Source organism: Aquarana catesbeiana, linkage group LG05 (genome assembly GCF_042186555.1).
Source record: "Aquarana catesbeiana isolate 2022-GZ linkage group LG05, ASM4218655v1, whole genome shotgun sequence".
In the NCBI taxonomy this organism is placed as follows: domain Eukaryota; kingdom Metazoa; phylum Chordata; class Amphibia; order Anura; family Ranidae; genus Aquarana; species Aquarana catesbeiana.
In genome coordinates this window covers 222,226,319-222,249,217 of record NC_133328.1, presented here as the reverse complement: position 1 = coordinate 222,249,217, position 22,899 = coordinate 222,226,319, and the positions used below count along the sequence as shown (strand labels likewise).

At 42.3% G+C, this 22,899-nt stretch overlaps 1 protein-coding gene across 2 annotated transcripts in view; it reads left to right on the top strand.

The window, feature by feature from the left end:
- Positions 1-22,899, top strand: part of ITGA9 (integrin subunit alpha 9) — a 626,511-nt gene that overhangs the window by 448,240 nt on the left and 155,372 nt on the right. For both annotated transcript variants that reach the window (XM_073630570.1, XM_073630571.1), the window contains exon 18: positions 6,287-6,437. In XM_073630570.1, the coding sequence (XP_073486671.1) occupies positions 6,287-6,437 (151 nt within the window). The remainder of the gene's footprint in view (positions 1-6,286; positions 6,438-22,899) is intronic.

Sequence of the window (22,899 nt, the reverse complement as noted above, 5' to 3'; positions counted from 1 at the left end):
CAGCAACACTGGCACACAATTTTTTCTTATACAATTAGCTTGGCTTGAATAAATAACGTGTACTGTACTTATATATTAACCTAAAGTGTCAAAAGTTCAAAAACAATAAATACAGTTGCAATAAAAGGTATGTGAACCCTTTTGGAATGGTATGGATTTCTGCACAAATTGGTCATAAAATGTGATCTGATCTTCATCTAAGACATAACAATAGACAATCACAGTCTGCTTAAACTAAGAATACACAAAGAATTAAATGTTAAGAAAAAATTAGGTGTGGGTGCTGCGCTGTTCTAGTTTCATGGCAAAGTGTTATAACACTGTGATAGCATATTAAGGTCACCTCTGCTAGGTGTCTGAAAGTATGAAATAAAAGAGAAGGGGTGCCCATAGCGTAAAAACGTTTAAAAACGTTTTTGGAGTTAGATTTGTCCTCCACCCGCAAAACCACAAATCACTTAATCGTGAAGCTTCCTCACACGGGGCACCATAAGTTTTGGAAATGTTTATACCTCAGCGGACAGCATGTCGCCTAGATGGTCTGGGGCTGGACACAGAGTGTGTGGCACCCCTTCTCTTTTATTTAAATACAACACGATCTGGGATTGCCAGGAACTGCTGCACAGTGGCATAAACTGTGACCACGCAATACCCCTGCAGGGGTGAAAGCATCCAGTGAGTGTTTGCACAGTAAGAGCACAAATTTTAAGCACTGTCACCAAATGAACACTGGAATAAGAAGATTGTTTTGAACAATATTGTTTATCAAGAGGAACAAACTTTTAAGCACAGCCATCACCTGTGCACTATAATTAAGACTATTTAAAGCAACATTGTTTTTTCTGATCAATATTTGTTATTTCGAGCACAAGTCACTTTACCATCGATTGAATTTTGAACACAAGCCACTTTACCATTGACTGAACTTTTTCCCCCATTTCCCTCCCTCCCCTCACCCCTTTCCCTTCCCCTTCACCTTAGCACTTTACACCAATGTATGGTATGAATACAAGGTTATATAATAGCATCACGTGGTAAACAGTGAGTTGCACAGGACCAGGCACTGTCTAAAGCAAATTATATCCACATTATTACTGTTTTTTTTTTTTATGTAAAACCATTTTTGGTTAATACTCCATTTTTTGTGATAAAGTTTTTTAGGAATCTTTACCAATCAACACTTTCATACTTTCAGACACCTAGCAGAGGTGACCTTAATATGCTATCACAGTGTTATAACACTTTGCCATAAAACTAGAACAGCGCCGCACCCACACCTAATTTTTTCTTAATTCAGCTTTTTCCACTTTGGTGTTGATTGCATTTGTGGAGGCAGCAGTTCTGAACCATTTTTTTACCTACCCCCATTGCGCGGATTTAACATTTTTTCCTGTCCAAAGAATTAAATGTTACCATGTTTTTATTGAACACACCATGTAAACATTCACAGTGCAGGGGGAAAAAGTATGTGAACCCCTCCAAGAGCTAATTGGAGTGATGTGTCAGCCACCTGGAGTCCAATCAATGAGATGAGATTGGAGGTGTTGGTTACAGCTGCCCTGCCCTATAAAAAACACACACCAGTTCTGGGTTTGCTTTTCACAAGAAGCATTGCCTGATGTGAATGATGCCTCGCACAAAAGAGCTCTCAGAAGACCTACGATTAAGAATTGTTGACTTGCATAAAGCTGGAAAGGGTTATAAAAGTATCGCCAAAAGCCTTGCTGTTCATCAGTCCACAGTAAGACAAATTGTCTCTAAATGGAGAAAGTTCAGCACTGCTGCTACTCTCCCTAGGAGTGGGCGTCCTGTAAAGATGACTGCAAGAGCACAGCGCAGACTGCTCAATGAGGTGAAGAATCCTAGAGTGTCAGCTAAAGACTTACAAAAGTCTCTGGCATATGCTAACATCCCTGTTAGCGAATCAACGATACATAAAACACTAAACAAGAATGGATTTTATGGGAGGATACCTCAGAGGAAGCCACTGCTGTCAAAAAAAACATTGCTGCACATTTACAGTTTGCACAAGAGCACCTGGATGTTCCACAGCAGTACTGGCAAAATATTCTGTGGACAGATGAAACCAAAGTTGAGTTGTTTAGAAGAAACACACAACACTATGTGTGGAGAAAAAGAGGCACAGCACACCAACATCAAAACCTCATCCCAACTGTGAAGTATGGTGGTGGGGGCATCATGGTTTGGGGCTGCTTTGCTGCATCAGGGCCTGGACAGATTGCTATCATTGAAGGAAAAATGAATTCCCAAGTTTATCAAGCCATTTTGCAGGAGAACTTAAGGCCATCTGTCAACTAGCTGAAGCTCAACAGAAGATGGGTGTTGCAACAGGACAACGACCCAAAGCATAGAAGTAAATCAACAACAGAATGGCTTAAACAGAAGAAAATATGCCTTCTGGAGTGGCCCAGTCAGAGTCCTGACCTCAAGCCGATTGAGATACTGTGGCATGACCTCAAGAAAGCGATTCACATCAGACATCCCAAGAATATTGCTGAACTGAAACAGTTCTGTAAAGAGGAATGGTCAAGAATTACTCCTGACCATTGTGCATGTCTGATCAGCAACTACAGGAAACGTTTGGTTGAAGTTATTGCTGCCAAAGGAGGTTTAACCAGTTATTAAATCCAAGGGTTCACATACTTTTTCCACCTGCACTGTGAATGTTTACATGGTGTGTTCAATAAAAACATGGTAACATTTAATTATTTGTGTGTTATTAGTTTAAGCAGACTGTGATTGTCTATTGTTGTGACTTAGATGAAGATCAGATCACATACTTTTCATTGCAACTGTATGTTTCAAAGAAAATAAATATTTAGTCCCCTGCGCTACTATGTTTAGAAATGTACTGTAAAGGCAGTGTTTGAAGGTTTGCTACTATATACCCAATACATGTTCCAAGATAGTATAAAATAACTCAAGATGGTAAAGCGCTCCCCTAACTGATATAATACTATATAAAACAAATCATAAACAGTGACACAATATGCAGTATATAGACAGCTAAAAAATTGCAGAAAAAACTAATATAAGTGTATATACATAAAATTATATATAGCAAAAATATGTGTCACTTATACCAAATCTGTGGTAATGCATTCTGGTGTATCACCACTGAAACTCAATAGTCCAGAAATTAAAAGTGCTTGGGCATATAGGCCAGTGTAAGATACACTGGTTTAGCATAAACAACAGAGAAAACAATAAGGTCCAAATAGTGAATCCGTGGTTGTTGTGCAAACATGTAATACACTTTCAGTGTCCCTCCACCTTCACATCTATGCGCTCGCCACTGACCTGAGCTCATCATTGCACATCCATTCCATATGCTTGTATGTTACATCACGTACAAGCACGTGGGCTGGATGTGAGAGGTGGATCAGCAGGATGAGTGTGCCAGGACAGGTAGATGTGTCTCATCTCTGCTTCCTTTCAACTCTCTGCACATCACGCATATCATAGATGAGAAGAGGGTACAGCAGTGGAGCAGATGAGCAGGAGGGTACAGCGGTGGGGAAAATGAGCAGGAGGGGTTCAGAGGTGGAACAGAAGAGCAAGAGGTTACAGCGGTGGGGCAGATGTGCAGGGAGGTACAGTGGTTGAAGAGATGAGAAGGGGGTTCAGCAGTGGGACAGATGAGCAGGGGGGTTAAGTGTTGGGCCAGATGAGCAGGGGGTTCATTGATGGGTCAGATGAGCAGGGGGTTCAGTGTTGGGGCAGAAAAACAGGGGGGAGAGCAGTGGGGCAGATGTGAAAGGAGGTGTATTGGTGGGGCAGAGGAGCAGGGGGTTACAGTGGTGGGGCAGGAGAGCAGGGGCAACAGAGGGGGGGCAGAAGAGCAGGGGGGTACAGAGGTGAGACAGATGGGCAGAAGGTACATTGGTGGGGCGGATGAGAAAGCGGGTTACAGTGGTGCAGCAGATGGGTTCAGTGTTAGGACAGATGAGAAGGTAATTCAGTAGTTAGTTAGAAGAGCATGGGGATACGGCAGTGGAGCAGATGTGCAGGGAGGTAAAGTGGTGGGGCAGATGAGAAAAGGGGTACATTGATGGGGCAGATGAGCAGGGGGGTTACAGTGGTGGGGTAGATGAGCAGGGGGTTACAGTGGTGGAGCAGATGAGCAGGGGGTTACAGTGGTGGAGCAGATGAGCAGGGGGTTACAGTGGTGAGACAGATGAACAAGGGGGTACAGAGATGGGGCAGATGTGCAGGGTAGTACAGTGGTGGGGCAGATGGGAAAGGGGGTACATTGGTGGGGCAGATGAGAAAGGGGGTACATTGGTGGGGCAGATGAGCAGGGTGGTACAGTGGTGGGCAGATGTACAGGGGGTTACAGTGGTGGGACAGATGAGCAGGGGGGTTATAGTGGTGGAGCAGATGAGCAGGGGGGTAAAGTGGTGGGGCAGATGTGCAGGGTAGTACAGTGGTGGGGCAGATGTGCAGGGGGTTACAGTGGTGGGGCGGATGAGTAGGGGGTACAGTGGTGGGGCAGATGAGCAGTGCGCTACAGTGGTGGGGCAGATGAGCAGGGGGTACAGTGGTGAAACAGATTTGCAGGGGGGACAGTGATCTGAGATGTGGAGTTGCAGGATTTGGGGCTGATCTGAGGCGTGAGAGTGCAGGATGTCAATTTCTCATTACTAAAGTAGTTTACAGCATTTACTTTATAAAAAATCCTTTTTGTGATAGAAAGTGTGAAGTTGAAATTTTTTAGTTATAAAATCAGCACGCTCAATTTCTTTGAAAACATTTTTCAGCACACTGTGCTCAAAAGGTTGCCTCACCCTGGTCTAACTATTCCCCACTCTATCATAAACTAAAGAAAAAAGGTTTTGTTACACTTTAAAAGATTGCAGATGATAAAACAGTGTAAAATTTGCCAGGCGTCGTACATTTTATTGAGGGAGAATCAGCCAATATGTAGTAGAGACAGAGTACAAGCAGAAGTTTTAATACAAGAATGAAGAGATCACAGTGTTAAATTGTCCAGCAGCAGGACAGTTTTCATCGGGGATAATAGGTCTAACCGATGTATGCCTAACTTTTATTTTTTTACTGTGGTGATAGGGGGTGCGATGAATATGAGTACATACATTTAGTCTTTTTTGTTTTTAATTATTCTGTAGCATGCTGCAAACAAAAGGCAGCTCCAACAACAGATGGTCAGTAACTAGTGGAGGTTGTGCTTTGAACATGCCAAAGTAAAAAAAAAAGAAGAAAAAAGGCTCACAGCAGGGCATTGGGCAAATCATGGGGTTCCCAGCAGGGCTTGGGGCAAATCATGGGGCACACAGCTGAAGATGGAGAACATCATGATCATGGGGCACACAACAGAACATAGGGCACATCATGGGGCTCCCAGCAGAACATGGTGCACATCATGGGGTACACAGCAGGAACATGGGGCACACCCTGGTGCTCACAGCAGGGCAAAACACACAGCAGGCCATGGGGCACATCACATGGCATACAGCAGAACATCAAGAACATCATGGAGCTCACAGCCGGGCGTGGGGCACATCATAGGGCACACAGCAGGGCATAGGGCACACTGCAGAACATGGGGCACACAGCAGGGCATTGGACACATCATGGGTCTCACAGCAAGGCATAGGGCACATCATGGGGCACACAGCAGGACATAGAGCACACAACAGAATATGGGGCACATCATGGGGCTCCCAGCAGAACATGGGGCACATCATGGGGTACACAGCAGAACATGGGGCACATCAAGGGGCTCGCGGCAGGGCATGAAGCACACCATGGGGCAAACAGCATAACATGGAGCACACAGCAGGGCATGGGGAAGACAGTGGGGCACACAGCAAGGTACAGGGCACACAACATGGTGCAGGGCACACAGCATTATACAGGGCACACAGTAGGGGCTATTTATGCAGAAATTCAGAAAAAACGCTAAGTACTAAAAAAATATTTTCTCACAACTGTACATTGGAGACCAAGACTGCCAGCACTTTAGGTTTAGTTGCGAACCTATATGACAACATTTGTTGACACATTTTCTTAATGACTAATGAACCAAATATATACCTTGCGGTGTTTTATGCATTTAAAATTATGGTTTGAAGATGCCCATGGGCTGTGTACAAGATGCAGTTAATGAACGCATGTGCTGAATAAATACTAACGATTATATAATCCTAACATACTCTGGTTTTGCTGCATTTGCTTGTATTAGAGCAGTGATTGAGCTATTAATAGGAAGTTAAAAATAATCTGTTTATTTGTATTATTACAGTTTTGACTCAAAAACTGAGTATTTGGCATTGGGAGCTGTGAAGAACATTTCCCTTAATATCACAATTTCCAACAAAGGAGATGATGCTTATGACACAAATGTCTTCTTCAATTTTTCAAAGGAGCTGTACTTTATTAAAATGTGGCAAGAGGTAAGAAATTATGTGCATGTTGTTATTGGTCTTTTTTATTCATACTGGGCACATTTCTTTCTAGTAAAGCTGTAAGACCAAGTTTACATGTATTCATGTCCCCTTTTGTCTATTTTTTAAACATACTGTATGTTGTAGTGCATTTACGCACATTTTCATTATGCTTTTGGGTATCACAGCGCATATAAAATGCAGAGAAAAACAAACGTATCTCATTTGTCAAACTGCACTACATTGTACCGCCTAGATCTGAACAGCTCATTAAATAACATTGCTTCTTATGACACATTAGTCATCTCTCTTTACAACACGTATGGTAAAAAGCATGGTAAAAGCAAAGGTATCTCCCCCTCCTTTTTATTCCTCTTCATACCTACTCCCTCCATCTTCTCCCCTCCCCCAGCTTTAGATTATTAGGTTTCTCTATTTCCAGTCATAGCTGCCCTCGCTCACCCCCCCCCCCTTCTTGCCCCACTTTTGTCAGCACCCATTACACAATGGTCAGGCATTCCCCATCAGGTTCCAGGCAGCTCTCCCAACAGCAGAGCCACCGACAGAGGTAACCTTTGGGGATGTGTCCGTCTGGGAAACAGTGTATTCGTTTTGACTTTGCGTGGGTGTTTTTTTCAAGTATAGTTCGATTCATAATAAAGCACCCTCACAAGTCCATGGACGTTTTCAAAAGCCTTTTTCATCTCTGTATTCTGGTTTCAATGCTGTATCTATGATTGGCATGTTGTAATGCTCAGATTACTTCTTGCTCCTTGCTTCTCATTGCTCTGTTATTCTTTGTGGATTGGATTGTTTCTGACTTAAATAAAGAATTACAAAAATAAAAATGCAAAGGTATAAATAGGGTCCAATGGAGCATAGTGGTTTCTAGTTTTTCAGTGTTAATTATATAAGTATATATACAAGCTACAGTGTTTTTTAAGCAGCCTTTCTCAACCTTTTTAGCCCCCAAGGTACCCTTGAAATAATTTTTAGGTCTAACTCTAGGGGAACTGCTGCTTAAACCAATTTGTCAGGCATCAGTGGAAAAAATGCCCCTTACATTCGTGGATAGTAAAGTTAATGGATCTTGTACCAGTGGTGTTCAAATTGCCACCCTTACACACAGCTAAATCATCAAAGATCATTGATATAATGCAGCTGGATATTTCAAGTTATGTTGGCCCCAGAACTATGAAAGTAGCATCAAATAGCCATAGCTCAAGAAACCTCTAACCGCTTCTTGAGGAACCCTAGGGTTCCATGGCACCCTAGTTGAATGGTTGATCTAAATACATCAAAAGTAGAATGATCTGCAGTTTTCTCCAGGAATGTTAAACTCTGCTATGTGTAGTGCTTTAAACAAGGCTTTCCTAGTAGAGCAGAGAACTTTTATTCAGTGGTGGTATTTCTTTCCCTCGTATATCCATCTAGGAGGGATATGATATGTTCTAAATTACATATTCCTTTTCAGCAAGAACCAATTATTATTATTATTATTATTATTGCTTTTATTATAATACAGGATTTATATATCACCAAAAGTTTTCTATATAGTGCTTGGCCCTGATAACAGGTATGTAGAACCAGCAAGAGCACAATAGCCTATGCTCAGATGAAGGTGTTTCACTTTAAAAGGTTACAGGTTTAGGTATCTTTGTTTTTTTTTAAATCAGAATAAAGTTTATTAACAACTTTTAATAGTACAATAAACAATGCACATTCTGAAGTATTACATTTATACAATACCTTCACAGAATACAAAGTAGAATAATGTTCTTGTACATAGCCAAAGCAGGTTTATAAAACAGATTGAACCTGAGATGTCATTATATCTCACAGTGTATGCATCTCTAGATATGGTTTAGGAAGACATTCTCATCATATCTCTTCCCCAGTACTTTAAATTGAACTCACTCCAAGGGTGAGGACACACTGAGCGGTTGAGTTCCCATGTTAAGTTAATAGCCTATCAAGAATAAGGTCTAATGGAGCCAAGGCAGGGGTAGCTAGCCAGCATCCCCAGATCTTATTGATCCGGGTCAGGCTGCCTCTATGCTAATTTATCAAGCACTTAATCCCACATTAGCTAACCACATGTCTAAAGTTGTAGTGGTTTGAGAGATCCAATGTTGCAAAATAAGCTTTCGAGCTTGGAACAGTGCTCTGGACACCACCTTTTTGACATATTTATCCGTTATAACCTCATCCAGTATACCCAATAAGCACACTTTAGGGTCAAGGGAGATGACTACTTGAAAAGTATTGTTGTTGGTGTTTACTATGCCAGTCCAAAAGCGGTGCAACTTTGGGCACCACCAAAGGATATGTATTTGAGGTCCCCATTAGCTCCCTTGCATGTTGCACACAATGGGTCTGGGCGGGGTCCAAGAGCAAACAATTTAAGTGGGGTACGTTGAACCCACAACAATATATATAGTTGGGACGGTCTTTGGCCTCCGACCACTGATCCTCATCTATATCATACACATCTTCCACCCATTTTTCCATAGCCGTGTTGGGAAAATTGTCCAGGTACTCTGGCAGTAGCATCGCATAGCACCTGGAGATGAACCCTTTAGTGGATGTGGATTGCTACATCATATTAAAAAGAGGAGTGGGAGATAGCACCGCCTGCTTTACGGATCCTTGCGCTTTAATGGCGTGCTGCAATTGAAGGTAGGAGAAGTATATTTTGTTTGATAAACCATATCTGGCTTGCATCTGGGCAAATGGGAGCAACCTGCCATTGCTTAAAGTGTGACAGAGGTGAGTAACACCATATGCTCGCCACCGGGCTGCACGCAGCAGCTTTGCCAGTTCTGGGTGAGTATTGTTATTCCAGTCCAGGCTGTGACTAGTAAATCCTGACACTCTATTTAGTTGTTTTGCTTTGAACCAAATGTTATGTAGTAACCTATATGTGGGGTACCTTTTGTTGGACTTTAAGAAGAGCTGGGCCTCAAGGACTTTTGGGAGAGTCTGAGCCTCTAAACAGTGTAACGCCACAGCTAATGTGGAATCAGTGTGTGTTTCCCCCCGCGGCCAATACACCATTCATGCCATTCAGCAGCTCCTGCAGCTGGGCTGCCAGGTAGTACAGCCAGGGGTTCAGTAAAGCTAGGCCCCCATTATCCTTGGACCTCTGGAGTTGCTCCAGCCTGATTTTAAGGGGTATAATCACAGGTGTATTGTGAAGGAAATAGAGCAGCTGGGGCATTAAGATCATTTTTGCTAAATTAGCTCTACCCACCACTGACAGCAGTAGTTTCACCTTATCCCTAAACCGTGACAGCAGGGGAAATGTGTTCAAACGCAATAGTCCACAATCTCAGCCGAGACTATGATCCCCAAATATGGGAACTGCCCCACTATAGGAACTGGGCAGAAAAAAGATAACTGGGAGTCAAGAGCTCCATCCAGTGGCAACAGGGCTGACTTGGACCAGTTAATAGTCAAGCCTGAATAAGTGCCAAATTTAGTGATTATGTCCATTACTGCCTGCAAAGAGGGGCCTGTATCAAAAGCAGCATGTCGTCTACATACAACATGATCTTTTCATGGAGTGCACCATATTTAAAACCCTCAACCAGAGAGCTGGTCTTAATTATAGCCACCAGGGGTTCTATTGCAAGGGCAAATAGGAGGGGGGAGAGAGGACACCCCTGCCTAGTACCCCTACCCAGTGAAAATACCTGTGAGGTCCTGTCACCCTCCCGGATAGCAGCCCGGGGATTATCATACAATAAACGGACCCATGGAATTAGTTTTTCTCTGAAGCCAAATCTTTCCAGCACTGCCCACAAATAACACCACCCCACACCATCAAACACTTTGTTCGCATCCAGGGACAAAAGCGCTCTCACCCATCTGTTATCAGCTGGTGTTTGCATATTTCTATAAAGTCGTCTGAGGTTGACAGTGAGGGATTTGTTAGGCATGAAGCCAGCTTGGTCTGCATGACCTATATCAGCAATTACTTTGTTAAGCCTCAGGTATCTTTGCTTAATGCTTAACATGAAATCTAAATATGTACAGTAGATGATGGCTTTACCAGACTGTGCTTAAACTTCAAGAAACATTGAATTGCTTGCAGGCATCACTTAAAGGAATGGCCTGATCTTACAGATAAGTCAATGTCCATTGTGACCTGGGGTGCATGGAGTATGTAATATAATATGTTAAAAGAATCCAGGGTCCAGTGAATTGACACAATGGGAAACCTGGATAAATATGTTCCTAATGCAGCTTCCCACCAATCCAGCTAATCGCCTTTCTGTTTCACAACTTCTTTTCTTTAACCCCTGAGCTGTGTAATTCACACACACATATATTTATGCAAGCTTTGCACCTAAGCCTGCAGTGTTCTGTTCCAGACCTAACTTTTTTTTTTTTATATTGTGGACACAAGTCCATCAAGTTCAACATAGTCAACTGTATTCATTTGATAGGACAAAAGATAATATGCAAAGGACAGCATTTGTTCGTATTGCATTTTATAGGTATAGGTTAGCATTTTATAGGTTGTTCTGGCATATCCCATATCACTGCTCGTTTCATTATGTTATATAAGTGGCCATGAAAAGCTATAGGAAAGCCAGTGATTTTCACATATTTTTTCAGCGAGTAAGCAATTCTGTTTAGGAGTCCATAGTTTGTGGTTAATTATGAATCGCAGTTACAGTACACTGTTCTATAAAATTGTATTGCAAGGTTCGGGTATGTGTAAACCAGCATATTTCACTACTATGTCATATTAAAGAGAATTTGTGTGCCTAGTTTTATATGTGTTCCTGATCTCTTACAGTAACACTTTTAAACAAGACTCATGTTTCCCTTTACAAACACAAATAAATGTTCTGATTAAAAATGTGTGTCTGTATGCAAAGGTCAACAAAAGCTGCAGACACCATGTTAGTTTTGGACACAACCATCTAGACTTTCCTTATATCACATGTACCCTTTCTTCGTTTGGGGCCTCCTTGGTATGTTCTGTATAGAAGTATTACAGCTAGCAAAAGGAATGTGTAGTGTTAGTACATTAAATATGTACTTATGTTTTTCTTTTCAGATTTCACAGATGTACATGTGCAATTTGCCCTTCACCATGTGTGAATATTTATTGTGACAAATATCACTCCAGTTTGCATCGAGATCAGTTATTACCTAATCAATGGGAGCTTATAAAACATGCAGCAAAAATAAACATACATTCTTAGATTATTTTTCATGTATAATAATAATAATAATAGTTAATTCCCCTATTAATGGATAGGTAATATATATTGTAGTTTGCCAAACAGGTTAAAGGATAGTGTACCATACAAATTTTACTGTCACTGTCTGTAACATATAAAATATAATGAAGGGGACCTTCTAGAAATGTTTGATAATGTCTCATCACAACTTCTCTTTTAGGAAGATTCCCTGCACTGTTGGAATGTCTCTTAAAAAACCCTTTAATGAGTTGAATGTGTAGGAAGTCATTGCAGACCTCCTTTCAAAAATTCTAGTTAATTTGGCTCCTGCTAATCCAAAGGCCTCAATATTTTAGACTTCCAAGTTAAAGGGGTTGTAAAGGTTCAAATCTTTTAAAATAAAAATAACAAACATGTTATACTTACCCGCTCTATGCAAGGGTTTTGCACAGAGCAGCCCTAATCCACCTCTTCTGGGGTGCCCGGCCCACACTCCTGGCTCCTCCTCTTAATCGGGTGCCCCCACGGAGAGCCGCTTTCCATGGGGGTACCCGTGGGGGCACGCTCCTGAGCCCCGCTGCTGCGCCCATTGACACAGATAGCAGGACTCGGTCCTGCTCCCCCACTCCCGTGTCACTGGATTTGATTGACAACAGCGGAAGCCAATGGCTCCCGCTGATATCAATCTATCCAATGAGGACAGAGACAGTGGCTGGAGCCACTGGGCTTGTGATCTTCGCTAGAAAGGATGGGCTAAGGTAAGAAAAAGGGGGGGGGGGGGTCTGCAGCAAAGAAGGTTTTTCCACTTTAATGCATAGAATGCATTAAGATGAAAAACCATGAGACTTTAAAAGGGTTAATTCACCTTTTCAGAAAAAATGAAAGGGTGAACTAGCGCTGTATACCCTCAGTCAATACTCTCCCTGCCCCCACCCCACCCCCCCCCCAGTCACCGATGTGCTTACCTCTGTAGGTGATGGGCTGTCAACGGCCATATAGCTGGTGCAGTGGTCTGGGGATTTGAAATCCCTGCTCTTCTTTCTCCTGTCTGTGCAGTGCTTCCGGGATGGATTAAATTGCTGTCCTGTGCCAGCGCTGACCAATCAGAATCATTCTGATCTGTTCCAGAAGCGTTGCGGAAATAAGTAGGAGAAGAGCAAGGAGTTCAAATTCCTGGGTCACTGCACCAGCTATGTGGGCACCAATGGCTCATCACCCATGTAGGTAAGCACAGTGGGGACTGTGGGTGGGGAGGGTGTGCGGTGTTCACCTTTCCATTTTTTTCTGGAAAGGTAAACTTACAAGCTATTAGCATTTGGACAATTTTAATCCCTATATTCCCCTAACAGATGTTCTTTAAAGTAATTATAAAGTCTCAACCATACACTTCTATTATCCTCTCTGTTTTAGGACCATAGTAATGGCAGTGTTTTTTTTTTTTTTCAAGCAGCTGTGTTGCTTGGCATATGGCTGCTCAAGGGCTAAAACATCAGTTTTCTCTAGTTTGTCAGTATGAATTCATAACCAATAACACCGCAAAGCTACTAATTCACTCCCTTGTTACCTTTCTCATTCACTAGTGCAAATCCTTCCTTGTTGGCCTACACAGCCTTTCCTCCCTTCAGTCTGTCATGAATGTGCTTGCCAGAATCATCCACCATACCAACTTCATTATCCGCCACCCCTCTCTGCCAATCCTGCCACTTGCTTCCACTTGCCCTACAAATAAAATTCAAAATACTAACAACAACATACAAAGCCAACTATAACTCTGTCCCAAGCTACATCACTAGTTTCATCTCAAAATATTAACCAAACTATCCAGTTTGCTCCTCCCAAGACCTTCTGCTCTCTAGCTCCCCTGTCACCTCCTCCCATGCTCTCCTTCAGGACTTCTTCAGAGGCTCTCCTATCCTCTGCAACTCCCTACCCCATTGTGTCAAGCTATCTCCTGTTATGTTCACCCTACGGCCCTTAATTTGCAACAAATGCCATACTGAGCTGACAAGTGCCAAAATTAAACAATTATCATTATACAAACACTGCACATCAGAGTACCTAAACATAAAATTAAGGAAAATAAAGTACATTTATTCTACAAGATGGGTGATATGTTAAGGAAAATCAGAAAAACATTATTTCTAACTGTCACTTGGCCTATTCACTGGTTTGCAACCCATGGGTTGGAATGGAGGCCCCTATATGCATTTTTAGGTTCATTGGTTTGTATGACTTGATACTCAGGTAATACGATTCTGTTAGGAAATGTCCCAAAACAATGGTAATCTAAAGGTTTGTTGTGTCAGAAAACAGTTCCCTGACACAGCATCTCTAGTAAAGACCATGTTATGAAGGCAGGACTTCATAATCAAGCCACAGTTGGTTTCTACTCAACAAATAGAAAGGAAGATTGCTAGTGATCTTCCTTTCTTCAGTCCTTCAGCGGACCGCAATCCGTGCCTGAGCATGGGCCGTTCAGATGTGAATGTTTAATATAGGAGGTTGAAGGGCTGCTTTTTTTCCAGTTCTCCTCAACAAATACTTTTGTGCTTTTTTATTTCTCTGCCTCTGAGGACTACCATATTTGACAGATATGTTGTCTCCCACAGAATTACTAGCAGCATATTTTGAAATTAAAGTTTATATGTAATATTGTAAAGCAGCTACGAAAGACAATGAATTAGCTAAATAGCATTGGTTGCAAGTACTTATTGTTAAATATGATACATATAGCTTGTTTATTGCTATGCTATAAAACAGGATGCTAGTTAGCTGTGGCTTTAGCACAGTTTGTGAATTGCTTTAATATAAGTAATCATAGGCACAATTCTTTTCCCTTAGCATTCCCTTTTTACTGGAAATGTAAACTGTGTTGGAGTCTTTTCCTTTTTAGGCTTTAGCCTGGTATGTTGCCATTCTGTTGTTGATAATATTTTATGTTTCTTAGCAATTAATTGCATGTTACTGTAAGCAAAGAGCAAAGTTCATACTCCACAGGGGAGAGGCTAGAACATAGAAAAATGGTCCCTCTCATACCTGAAAAACAGTTATCCAATTAGCAGCTCACTGTAACATTTACCAATTGTCCACAGGATGCAAAAATACAGATCAAAAGGATGCTTTTTGGTCTATGCAAAGAAAGCTTTGAGAGATCGCCTGGCAGATTTTGGAGACAATGACGTTAGTTCAGTGGTATTCACTGATGCACATTTTGGCTAAATATTCTAAAGCAGTAAACATAGCAAGCAGTTCTCTTATGGTATTTACAAACAGGAAACATTCTCATATTACAGAACAATCCAGACCCAAAAGAACGAGAGATCCCATCCTTAGAATTATAACAGTTGCAAAACACCTAGTACTGAGTTTTTATCTTACATATGGTTTGCAGAATACAGTAAGTGTGAGTGGTCATTGCTAGCACTCCCCTGTGATGGTGCCTGCTCTGGGTGGTCTTAGTTCACAAACATGTAGTGAAAATAACTTCATTTATTTTGGTGATTATACAGTACTATGAATTGGACTGACAAGTGCCATATCAAGCACTTTATCATTATACAAGCATAGCAAACATGACAGAAAGCACATAACCTGGGTAAGCATATGCACAGTGAAATACATTCAAGATGTATTAACAAAGAATCATTTAGTATATTTTTATTTTTACATTTCTAAGATTCTTTTTTTCTAAAATATTCTGGGTTTTTGAAATTCCACATTAGCAGTATTTAAAAAAAAAATGAAAATGTTTAATCTAATGCAAATGTATTCCATAAAAGATGCTTGAGGGCAAGTTCTCAATTAATTGTAATATCTGCTAGTTAGGCTGGCCATACATGGTCGAATTTCGAAAGAATTTTCTTTTGAAAATCAGAAAATGTGTGCATTTTGTGATCCGATGGTGCCACCATTGATTTCGAAATTCGGCAAACCGAGCCTTTGATTTCACCTCATGTTGCTACAGAAAAGAATTTTCGTGGCTGGGAATCTTCTTTTCTTTCCGGGAATTTTCTTTTCTTGCACATGCGCATTTCTTTTTCAATTACATTTCTCGCACGCTTCTCCCATCATTGATAAGAAAATCATTTGTTTTAAAAAAATTTCCAACATGTTCTATTACTCAAGTTTGATGGCCGCCTGAAAATCGGCTGTTGCTGCAGCCCACTAATGGTGCGAAATACGAACGAAAATTCTTAGATAAGGTTTTCGAAAGAAAATTCTTTCGAAATTAGACCCATGTATGGCCTGCTTTACACTGAGTTTTGAATACAAGATTCAATTCTGACGAACTCCAGGCAAAGAGACACCAGTCAGTGAACTGCAAATGCTGTTCAGGAAAACTATATGAACCCCATGCACATAGGCATATTAAAATACTCCTATCCAAGCTGGATCTTTTTGGGTGCTTTGGCGTGTAATTATGCAAGTTTATGCACTTTTATAAGCACATGGCATGGAGCGTAAACTCATTCTACTGGCCAGAAAACAACTCACATACACGTGTATATGCCGCTTTGTGAGTGTACACTCTTAGATTACGCTCATAATCTCTTCTCCGAACGCAACTTTGGTGGGTTCTTTTAAATGTCCCTAAACAGTGCTCTTAAAATACTAATCCAAACACCCGATGTGCAAGGCCACATAGACTAACATAGAGCTGTGTTTAAAGGCATACAAAAAAATGCTGTAAGTCTGTAAGAGCAGGATTTTTAAGACTGTGTGAATTAGGGCAAAGGTACAGTATGCTACACTTAGCCCTTTTATTTTACCCTAAAGAAAACACATTAGGAATGACATTTAGAAGAATTTGAGTTTTATAAATGTGCAGGGATGTGTGTGTTGTTATTCACTCGCATTCTCAATCTGTCAGAGCAGAAATATCAGCCCGATGTCAGATCCCCACTTACTTCCTGCTATATTGCTCCAATGTTGCGCACAATGTGTGACATCCGCTAGTTTCTCCTGCTCTGGTCCCCCAGCTCTGCTGATCCTCTGCTGCTCAGTCCCCACTCACCTTCCGCTTTAGCATTCCCATGTGGCAAACCTAGTGTTCTGTCTGCTAGTTGCTCTGCTCCTGTCTGGGTCGTGCGTTTACCTTCCTGCTGCTCTACACTGCACACCAAATGTGATGTCTGCACTAGATACCTCCAGAATATATACACATGAACCGGAGGGGACATTTTTCCAGCTTGCTTGTTGGTTTCCCAGTGCATCCTGGGATATGTCATACCTGCAATATCTCCAAAACAAAGCAAAGCTGACTCTAAATAAAAGCCCTTCAAAAGCTTCAAGTGCTGCTAGCGAGCTGTGTCATAGACTTCTATGGAGGCTTTGAAGCACCAGGAAAGCGATATGGGGTATAATTTTTGAAGCAAAGCACAGCAAACGCAGTGTGTGGACAGGACTGTAAGCTTACCATTTTATTTAGTGACAGGTGCTTTGGTTACTGCAGGTAACCACTGCATGTGCAGATGCAAAATGTGGGGGAAGGCTGTGGTTCCTGTCAGCCAATCGTTGAATGAGCTTTCTGGCCACAGCTGTTCACATACACCTGTGATCTGTCCTATCTGGCTCTAATGACTCCTGTGAATGTTGCTTTTCTCACATACTTTTTGTATTTGAGAAAAAATAAATAGCCTGCATGAGTGTGTTTTCAAATACCTATCCTAATGCAAGTAGGCAAAAAGGGGTTCTCTGATTACCAGATTACTGACAAAAATAAGTGGACTAGTGTAGTACAGCTATATCTGGCTTAAAAACTAAAACCGAACGGTAGATTATTCGTTTTTGATCCCTCTGCTAGTGTGTAATTATTTCTTGCTCAAGATATTATGTTTCTATATAATTTAGTAGGTCATTTTATGTAGTCTCTCTCTCCATGCATTATGACGTATACATTTCTTTTATATCTGCAGTGTACCTTTAAGTATTCAAGAACAATTTTTAAAGTGGGTTTGGTGGTCTAGACAAACATATAGGATATCCTATGTCATGGGCTGAACTATACTTCCTACCGGAACAATTTGTAAAGAGACGTGTCATGGAAGTGGAAGAGCAGACTGCTAACAAGTCTGGTGTAGTTGGTCTGTCTAGAAGGAGAAAGAAGGGGTGCCTTATTTAAAGCACAGGGTCAGTCTGCTTTGCTTGGAATGAGCTCTTGTACTGTTGAGAGGCTGGTAATAGTACAGCAAACTTAGCTTAAAATACAACTCCCAACTCAGGTCATTTTACTATGGTATTATTCCACACTAAATAGGTGATGCTGTTCTACAAATTTACTGAATGTTTGTATTTTGCAGTATGAGATCTTCCTGATCCAGAAATAGCCATGTTTGCAGTAAAGTGTCAGAATCAGCAGTTAAGCAGGAGTGTACTTCAAGTATCAGTAAGCTCAGTAAAAGCTGGGTGTGTCTGTTATACTTTCTAATGAGATCATGGAATATGACAGGAAAAGGTACGCCTGAAGCCAAAGAAAACGTCATTTCTGTAATTTGCTTTTTTTCAGCTCTGTTGGAGATATTTTAACAAATCTTATAGTAGAAAGGATGAATGTTATAGTTTCTAGAAAAAATGGAACTGGAAGATCATTTGCTTTTAGAAAAAATATTGGATTTTGCTACCATATGTTTGCTTGGTCATTTTACAAAGAGGCATAAAAGAGCATTTGCCTAGCACCACAAATACTCTTCTGATTCCCCAAAGACCCTTGGTATAATATGTTCACTATTTGTTATGTTCATTTAGCATGGACCATTATTCTGTAGCTCTTTATAGAGATCAGTGTGTTGTTTGTATTGCTTACTGTCCGTGAAGAATCTTACTGTCTTAAGCCTGGTAGACACGGGCCGAATATCAGCCGGTATAGGCCAGTACAACAGAAACCGGCTGACATTCAGTCAGTGTGTACGGTAGCCTGTCCGGCTTCTGTCAAAGGAGCATGCCAGAAAAACAATTGCTGAGCGGCATCCGATGAGCGCTCTCAGCCAACGGCTGTGACTACTGACCGGTGTGTTCTGGCGGGAGTGGCAGTCCAGAATACAATAGCTCAGCAATACACACAGTGGGGCTACCTTTGGGTGGAGGCCAAAAACCTACCAGGCAAACATACCAACTTCATGCAGAATTCATCAGTATCGCAAGGCAAAATAACTAACCATTTTCCATCATGCTGCCCAAAAATAATGCATATTTCAAAGTTACTTATTACATGTTTTTAACTCATCTGCATTGGGGAATGCCCACAGAAAACGCTAAACTACTATCATGTTTGGCTGAGCCTCCCTGGGGAGAAAATTGTGGGCTGTAAACTTGGCTCTCTAGATGAAATGTATCAGTCTCGCTGTCTCTGCAGAGCAGAAAAAATAGTGAGTGATCTGTCCCACTCTGGACACCACTTATTTAAATTATTGCCATCCGGCAGACATTTTAGAAATAAAAAGGTGAGGACAAACAGATTTAGGCCCCTTTCACACCACTTAGGTCCGCCTGTCAGTTTTTTAGGCAGACCTGAACGGACGCTCCATACAGTTCTATGGAGCGACGGATGTCAGCGGTGACATGTCCGCTGACATCTGCTCTGCTCTGATCCGCTAAATTCAGATGGATGAAAACCCTATTTTCCATTCGTCTGGCGGATTGGATCCGATGAAAACGGACAGACGGATCCTTTTTCATCCGATCCCCCATAGTGGAGAGCGGAGATCTGACAGGTCCGTCTCTCCACAGTGAGCAGAGACGGACCTGTCACCCGCCGACTCAGCGGGGATAAACGGAACAATCCCCGCTGAGCAAACGGAGTCCGTCAAAAACGGCATTATGTGTGAAAGAGACCTTAGGGAGAGGTTTTTCCAAAAGTTATTAAGGCTATAAACTGGGAAATGAAATTAAACTAATTAGATTTATGAACTTGTGTTACTGTGTAATATAGTAGGTTCTCCTTCTTTAAAGCCAGGAATGAATTTGGTATTATTTGATATAACTTTTATTCATGCATGGTTATCATATGATTGATGTATTGTTTTAAGTTTTTGTGTACAACGTGAGACGTTTTTTTTTTTTTTTAATCCAGAACAACGTTTATTGAGCATAACAAAAAAAAAGGGAATGAATACAAACATCTGGAAAGACGGTGCAACAGGCACCACAATATCAAAACATTCCAGATTAACAATTTGAGCAGGGTTATTGAGTGTGTTATGGTACTCTAATGATCAAGGCGTGGTAAGACATTATATAGACATTAGATTATTGCCGAAGAGCAGAGGGCGACTGCGAACAAGGTTTATACACTTAGTCACCGTTAATGAAACTAGACCTCCGCCTCCGCCCATCTGTCCCAGATTTTATATTTATCAGGACATCCCCTATGGATATAAAGCAATTTCTTATAAGGGAGGGTAATGTTGTCCATTGTTGTATTGTAGGGGGAGGTCCCCTCATCCATGTCCTAGCGATTTGCATTCTAGCAAGGAATAGGGTTTCTTGTAAAAGGGTGTGCAAATACTTTTCATTTTCGGGGAGTGAAAGGAGTCCCAGCACACACTGGCGGGGGCAGAGAGACACTGGAGAGCCCATGCGGTCATGGAGGAACCTGATCACCTGGGTCCAGAACCCCTGTATCGACGGGCAGGCCCATATTAGATGGTAAAATGATGCATTTGGATAGTTACAACTGGGGCAGTTGGGATTGAGGCCTGGTCTATATTTAGAGATGCGGTAAGGTGTTAGGTATGATCTGTGGAGGATGTACAGGTTGGTGAGGCGATCAGATAGTTTGGGGGACACTGTTTTACAGTTGGATAGTGCCTCTTTCCAGTCCTCATCAGATAGGGCACCCAGATCAGATTCCCAGCGAGACTTCAGCTGAAGCGCTGCGGACTCCGCCATGGGTGACATAAGATAGGTATATATGAGGGATATCAGTTTTTGAGAGTCTTCACCCAAGATAATGTCCACGAGAAGCGGAATCTCGAGACGTGGGGGTGAGCCCCTAAATTGCGTGCAGAGTGCGTGCCTGAGTTGGTAGTAACGAAGCAACATGTGGTCGGGTAGGGTAAAGCTGTCCCTTAGGGCCTGAAAAGATTTAACCAATCCACCCGACACTACTTGTGACAGGTATATAATTCCCCTATCCGCCCACAGTCTATGGTCAGGGACAGAGTGTAGTTCGGGCATACTTGAGTTGTGCCATAGAGGTGTGTGAGAGTGTGGGGTAGGGGCTTGACCAATGCTCATATCGTGTTGCCAGATCCTGCAGTGGTGAGATAACTTTCGTTTCGTGGTGTCATTTCAGGTTGAATTATTTGGGCCGCAAAATAATATTTGGAAGGGATGAGATAGTGAGTCTAGGGTTTGAGGATAGACTAGTGTGGAGTATCTCTCTCGGTCAGAGCGGTTGAAGTGGAAGAAGTGGGATAATTGAGATGCTAGGTAGTATAAAAAGAGATCGGGGAGTGCTGCTCCTCCCAGTTCAGTCGGGCATTTGAGGATTTTCCAGGAGAGCTTGTGACGGGAGGGTCCCCAAATAAACGTGTTAATAATGGATTCCATGGATTTAAATATGCGCGGGGGAAGGTACAGTGGAGCCTGCCAAAAAATGTATAAAAGTTTAGGGAGAAGTATCATTTTTACAAGATTTATACGGCCCATGATACCTAGAGGGAGACGGGACCATGTCTGCGTTTTAGCCTTGAGAACCTGGAATAGGGGTTCAACATTAAGAGGGATGTAGCCATCTAGGGATCTGGAGACATGTACACCTAGATATTTAATACTGTTGGTTCTGACCAATGGAAGTGCATCCTGATCAGCACTCGGGACACCTAGGTCCAGTGGGAGTATATGGGACTTGGTCCAGTTAATTTGAAGCCCGGAAAACGTTCCGAAGGTTGTAATAATCTGTAGGGCTGTTTGCAGGGAGGGACCGGCGTCAGCAAGATATAGGAGCATGTCATCAGCGTACAGACTGATGACCTCTGTCAGCTGACCAGAGCGGAGACCCCTGACGCTGGGGTGTTGTCTAAGAGTTATGGCTAAAGGTTCAACTGCTAGGGCGTATAGCAAGGGTGATATGGGGCAGCCTTGGCGCGTACCGCGTGAGAGCTGAAATAGATGGGAGATTCTACCATTGACTTGTATGCGAGCTGTGGGGGCCTGATATAGGAGCTGAAGCCATTTTATAAATTTTGGACCAAACCCAAAACTGTGGAGACACTCCCAGAGGTAGCCCCATTCCACAGAGTCGAACGCCTTAGAGGCGTCCAGGCTGACCACTACTCTAGAACCAGTTTCCGTGTGCTGGGCTTGGAGGTTCAGGTGTAGCCGTCTGAGGTTAAAGGCCGTATTTTTATTGGGCCTGAAACCGGTTTGGTCGGGGTGTATTAGGCTAAGGTTAACTTTGTTTAATCAAAGGGCTAAAATTTTGGCAAGAATTTTAACATCTAATTGGATTAAGGATATAGGTCTGTATTATTCGGGGAGGTGTAGGTCTTTTCCTGGCTTAGGTATGAGGACGATAAGGGCTTCGCCCATGGAGGCTGGGAGAGTGTTTGAGTCAAATATATGCGTGTATAATTTACATAATTTGGGGATTAGAGTTTCACTAAATTGACTATAAAATTCGAGGGGGAGACCATCTGAGCCGGGGGTCTTGGAAGCAGGGAGATGCGCCAAGGCCTCCGCTATATATTCGGTGGTGATGGGTGCTTCAAGTTGATCAACCTGTGATGGGGATAGTTTTGGAAACACTATATCTTGGAGAAATACCGTAAGGTCATCCTGGGAATATTGCACGGTGGATGTATATAGGCCCGAATAAAAGGCCCTGAACTCATCAACCACCTGGTCTGGATCTGTCAACATGGACCCCGACGTCGAGCGAAGGGTGACCACCACAGGGGGTTTGTGGTCCAGATGTGCCATAAAGGCAAGAAGCTTACCAGCCCGCTCACCAAGTTTATATGTGCGCTGCTTACTAAAGAAGATGCCCTGTTTGGCCTTTTGAAGATGTAGTTGGTCTGTGAGTTTAACCTGTCTGCGCAGAAGGGAGGCATTTGTGGCTGTTGGATCTGCCTGAAAGGCCTGTTTTAAGGCATCCAAGCGTTCCTCCGCTTCTCTAAGTAGGAATTTGGAAGTAGCCTTATGTCTGTTAATACGCGTGGATAAGAGCATTCGGGCGTGTAGTTTAAAGGCCTCCCAGACAGATCTGAATGAGGCTGAGTGTTCGTTAATGTGGAAGTAATGGTTTAGTTCAAGTTGGATTGTTTCCAGGTCCG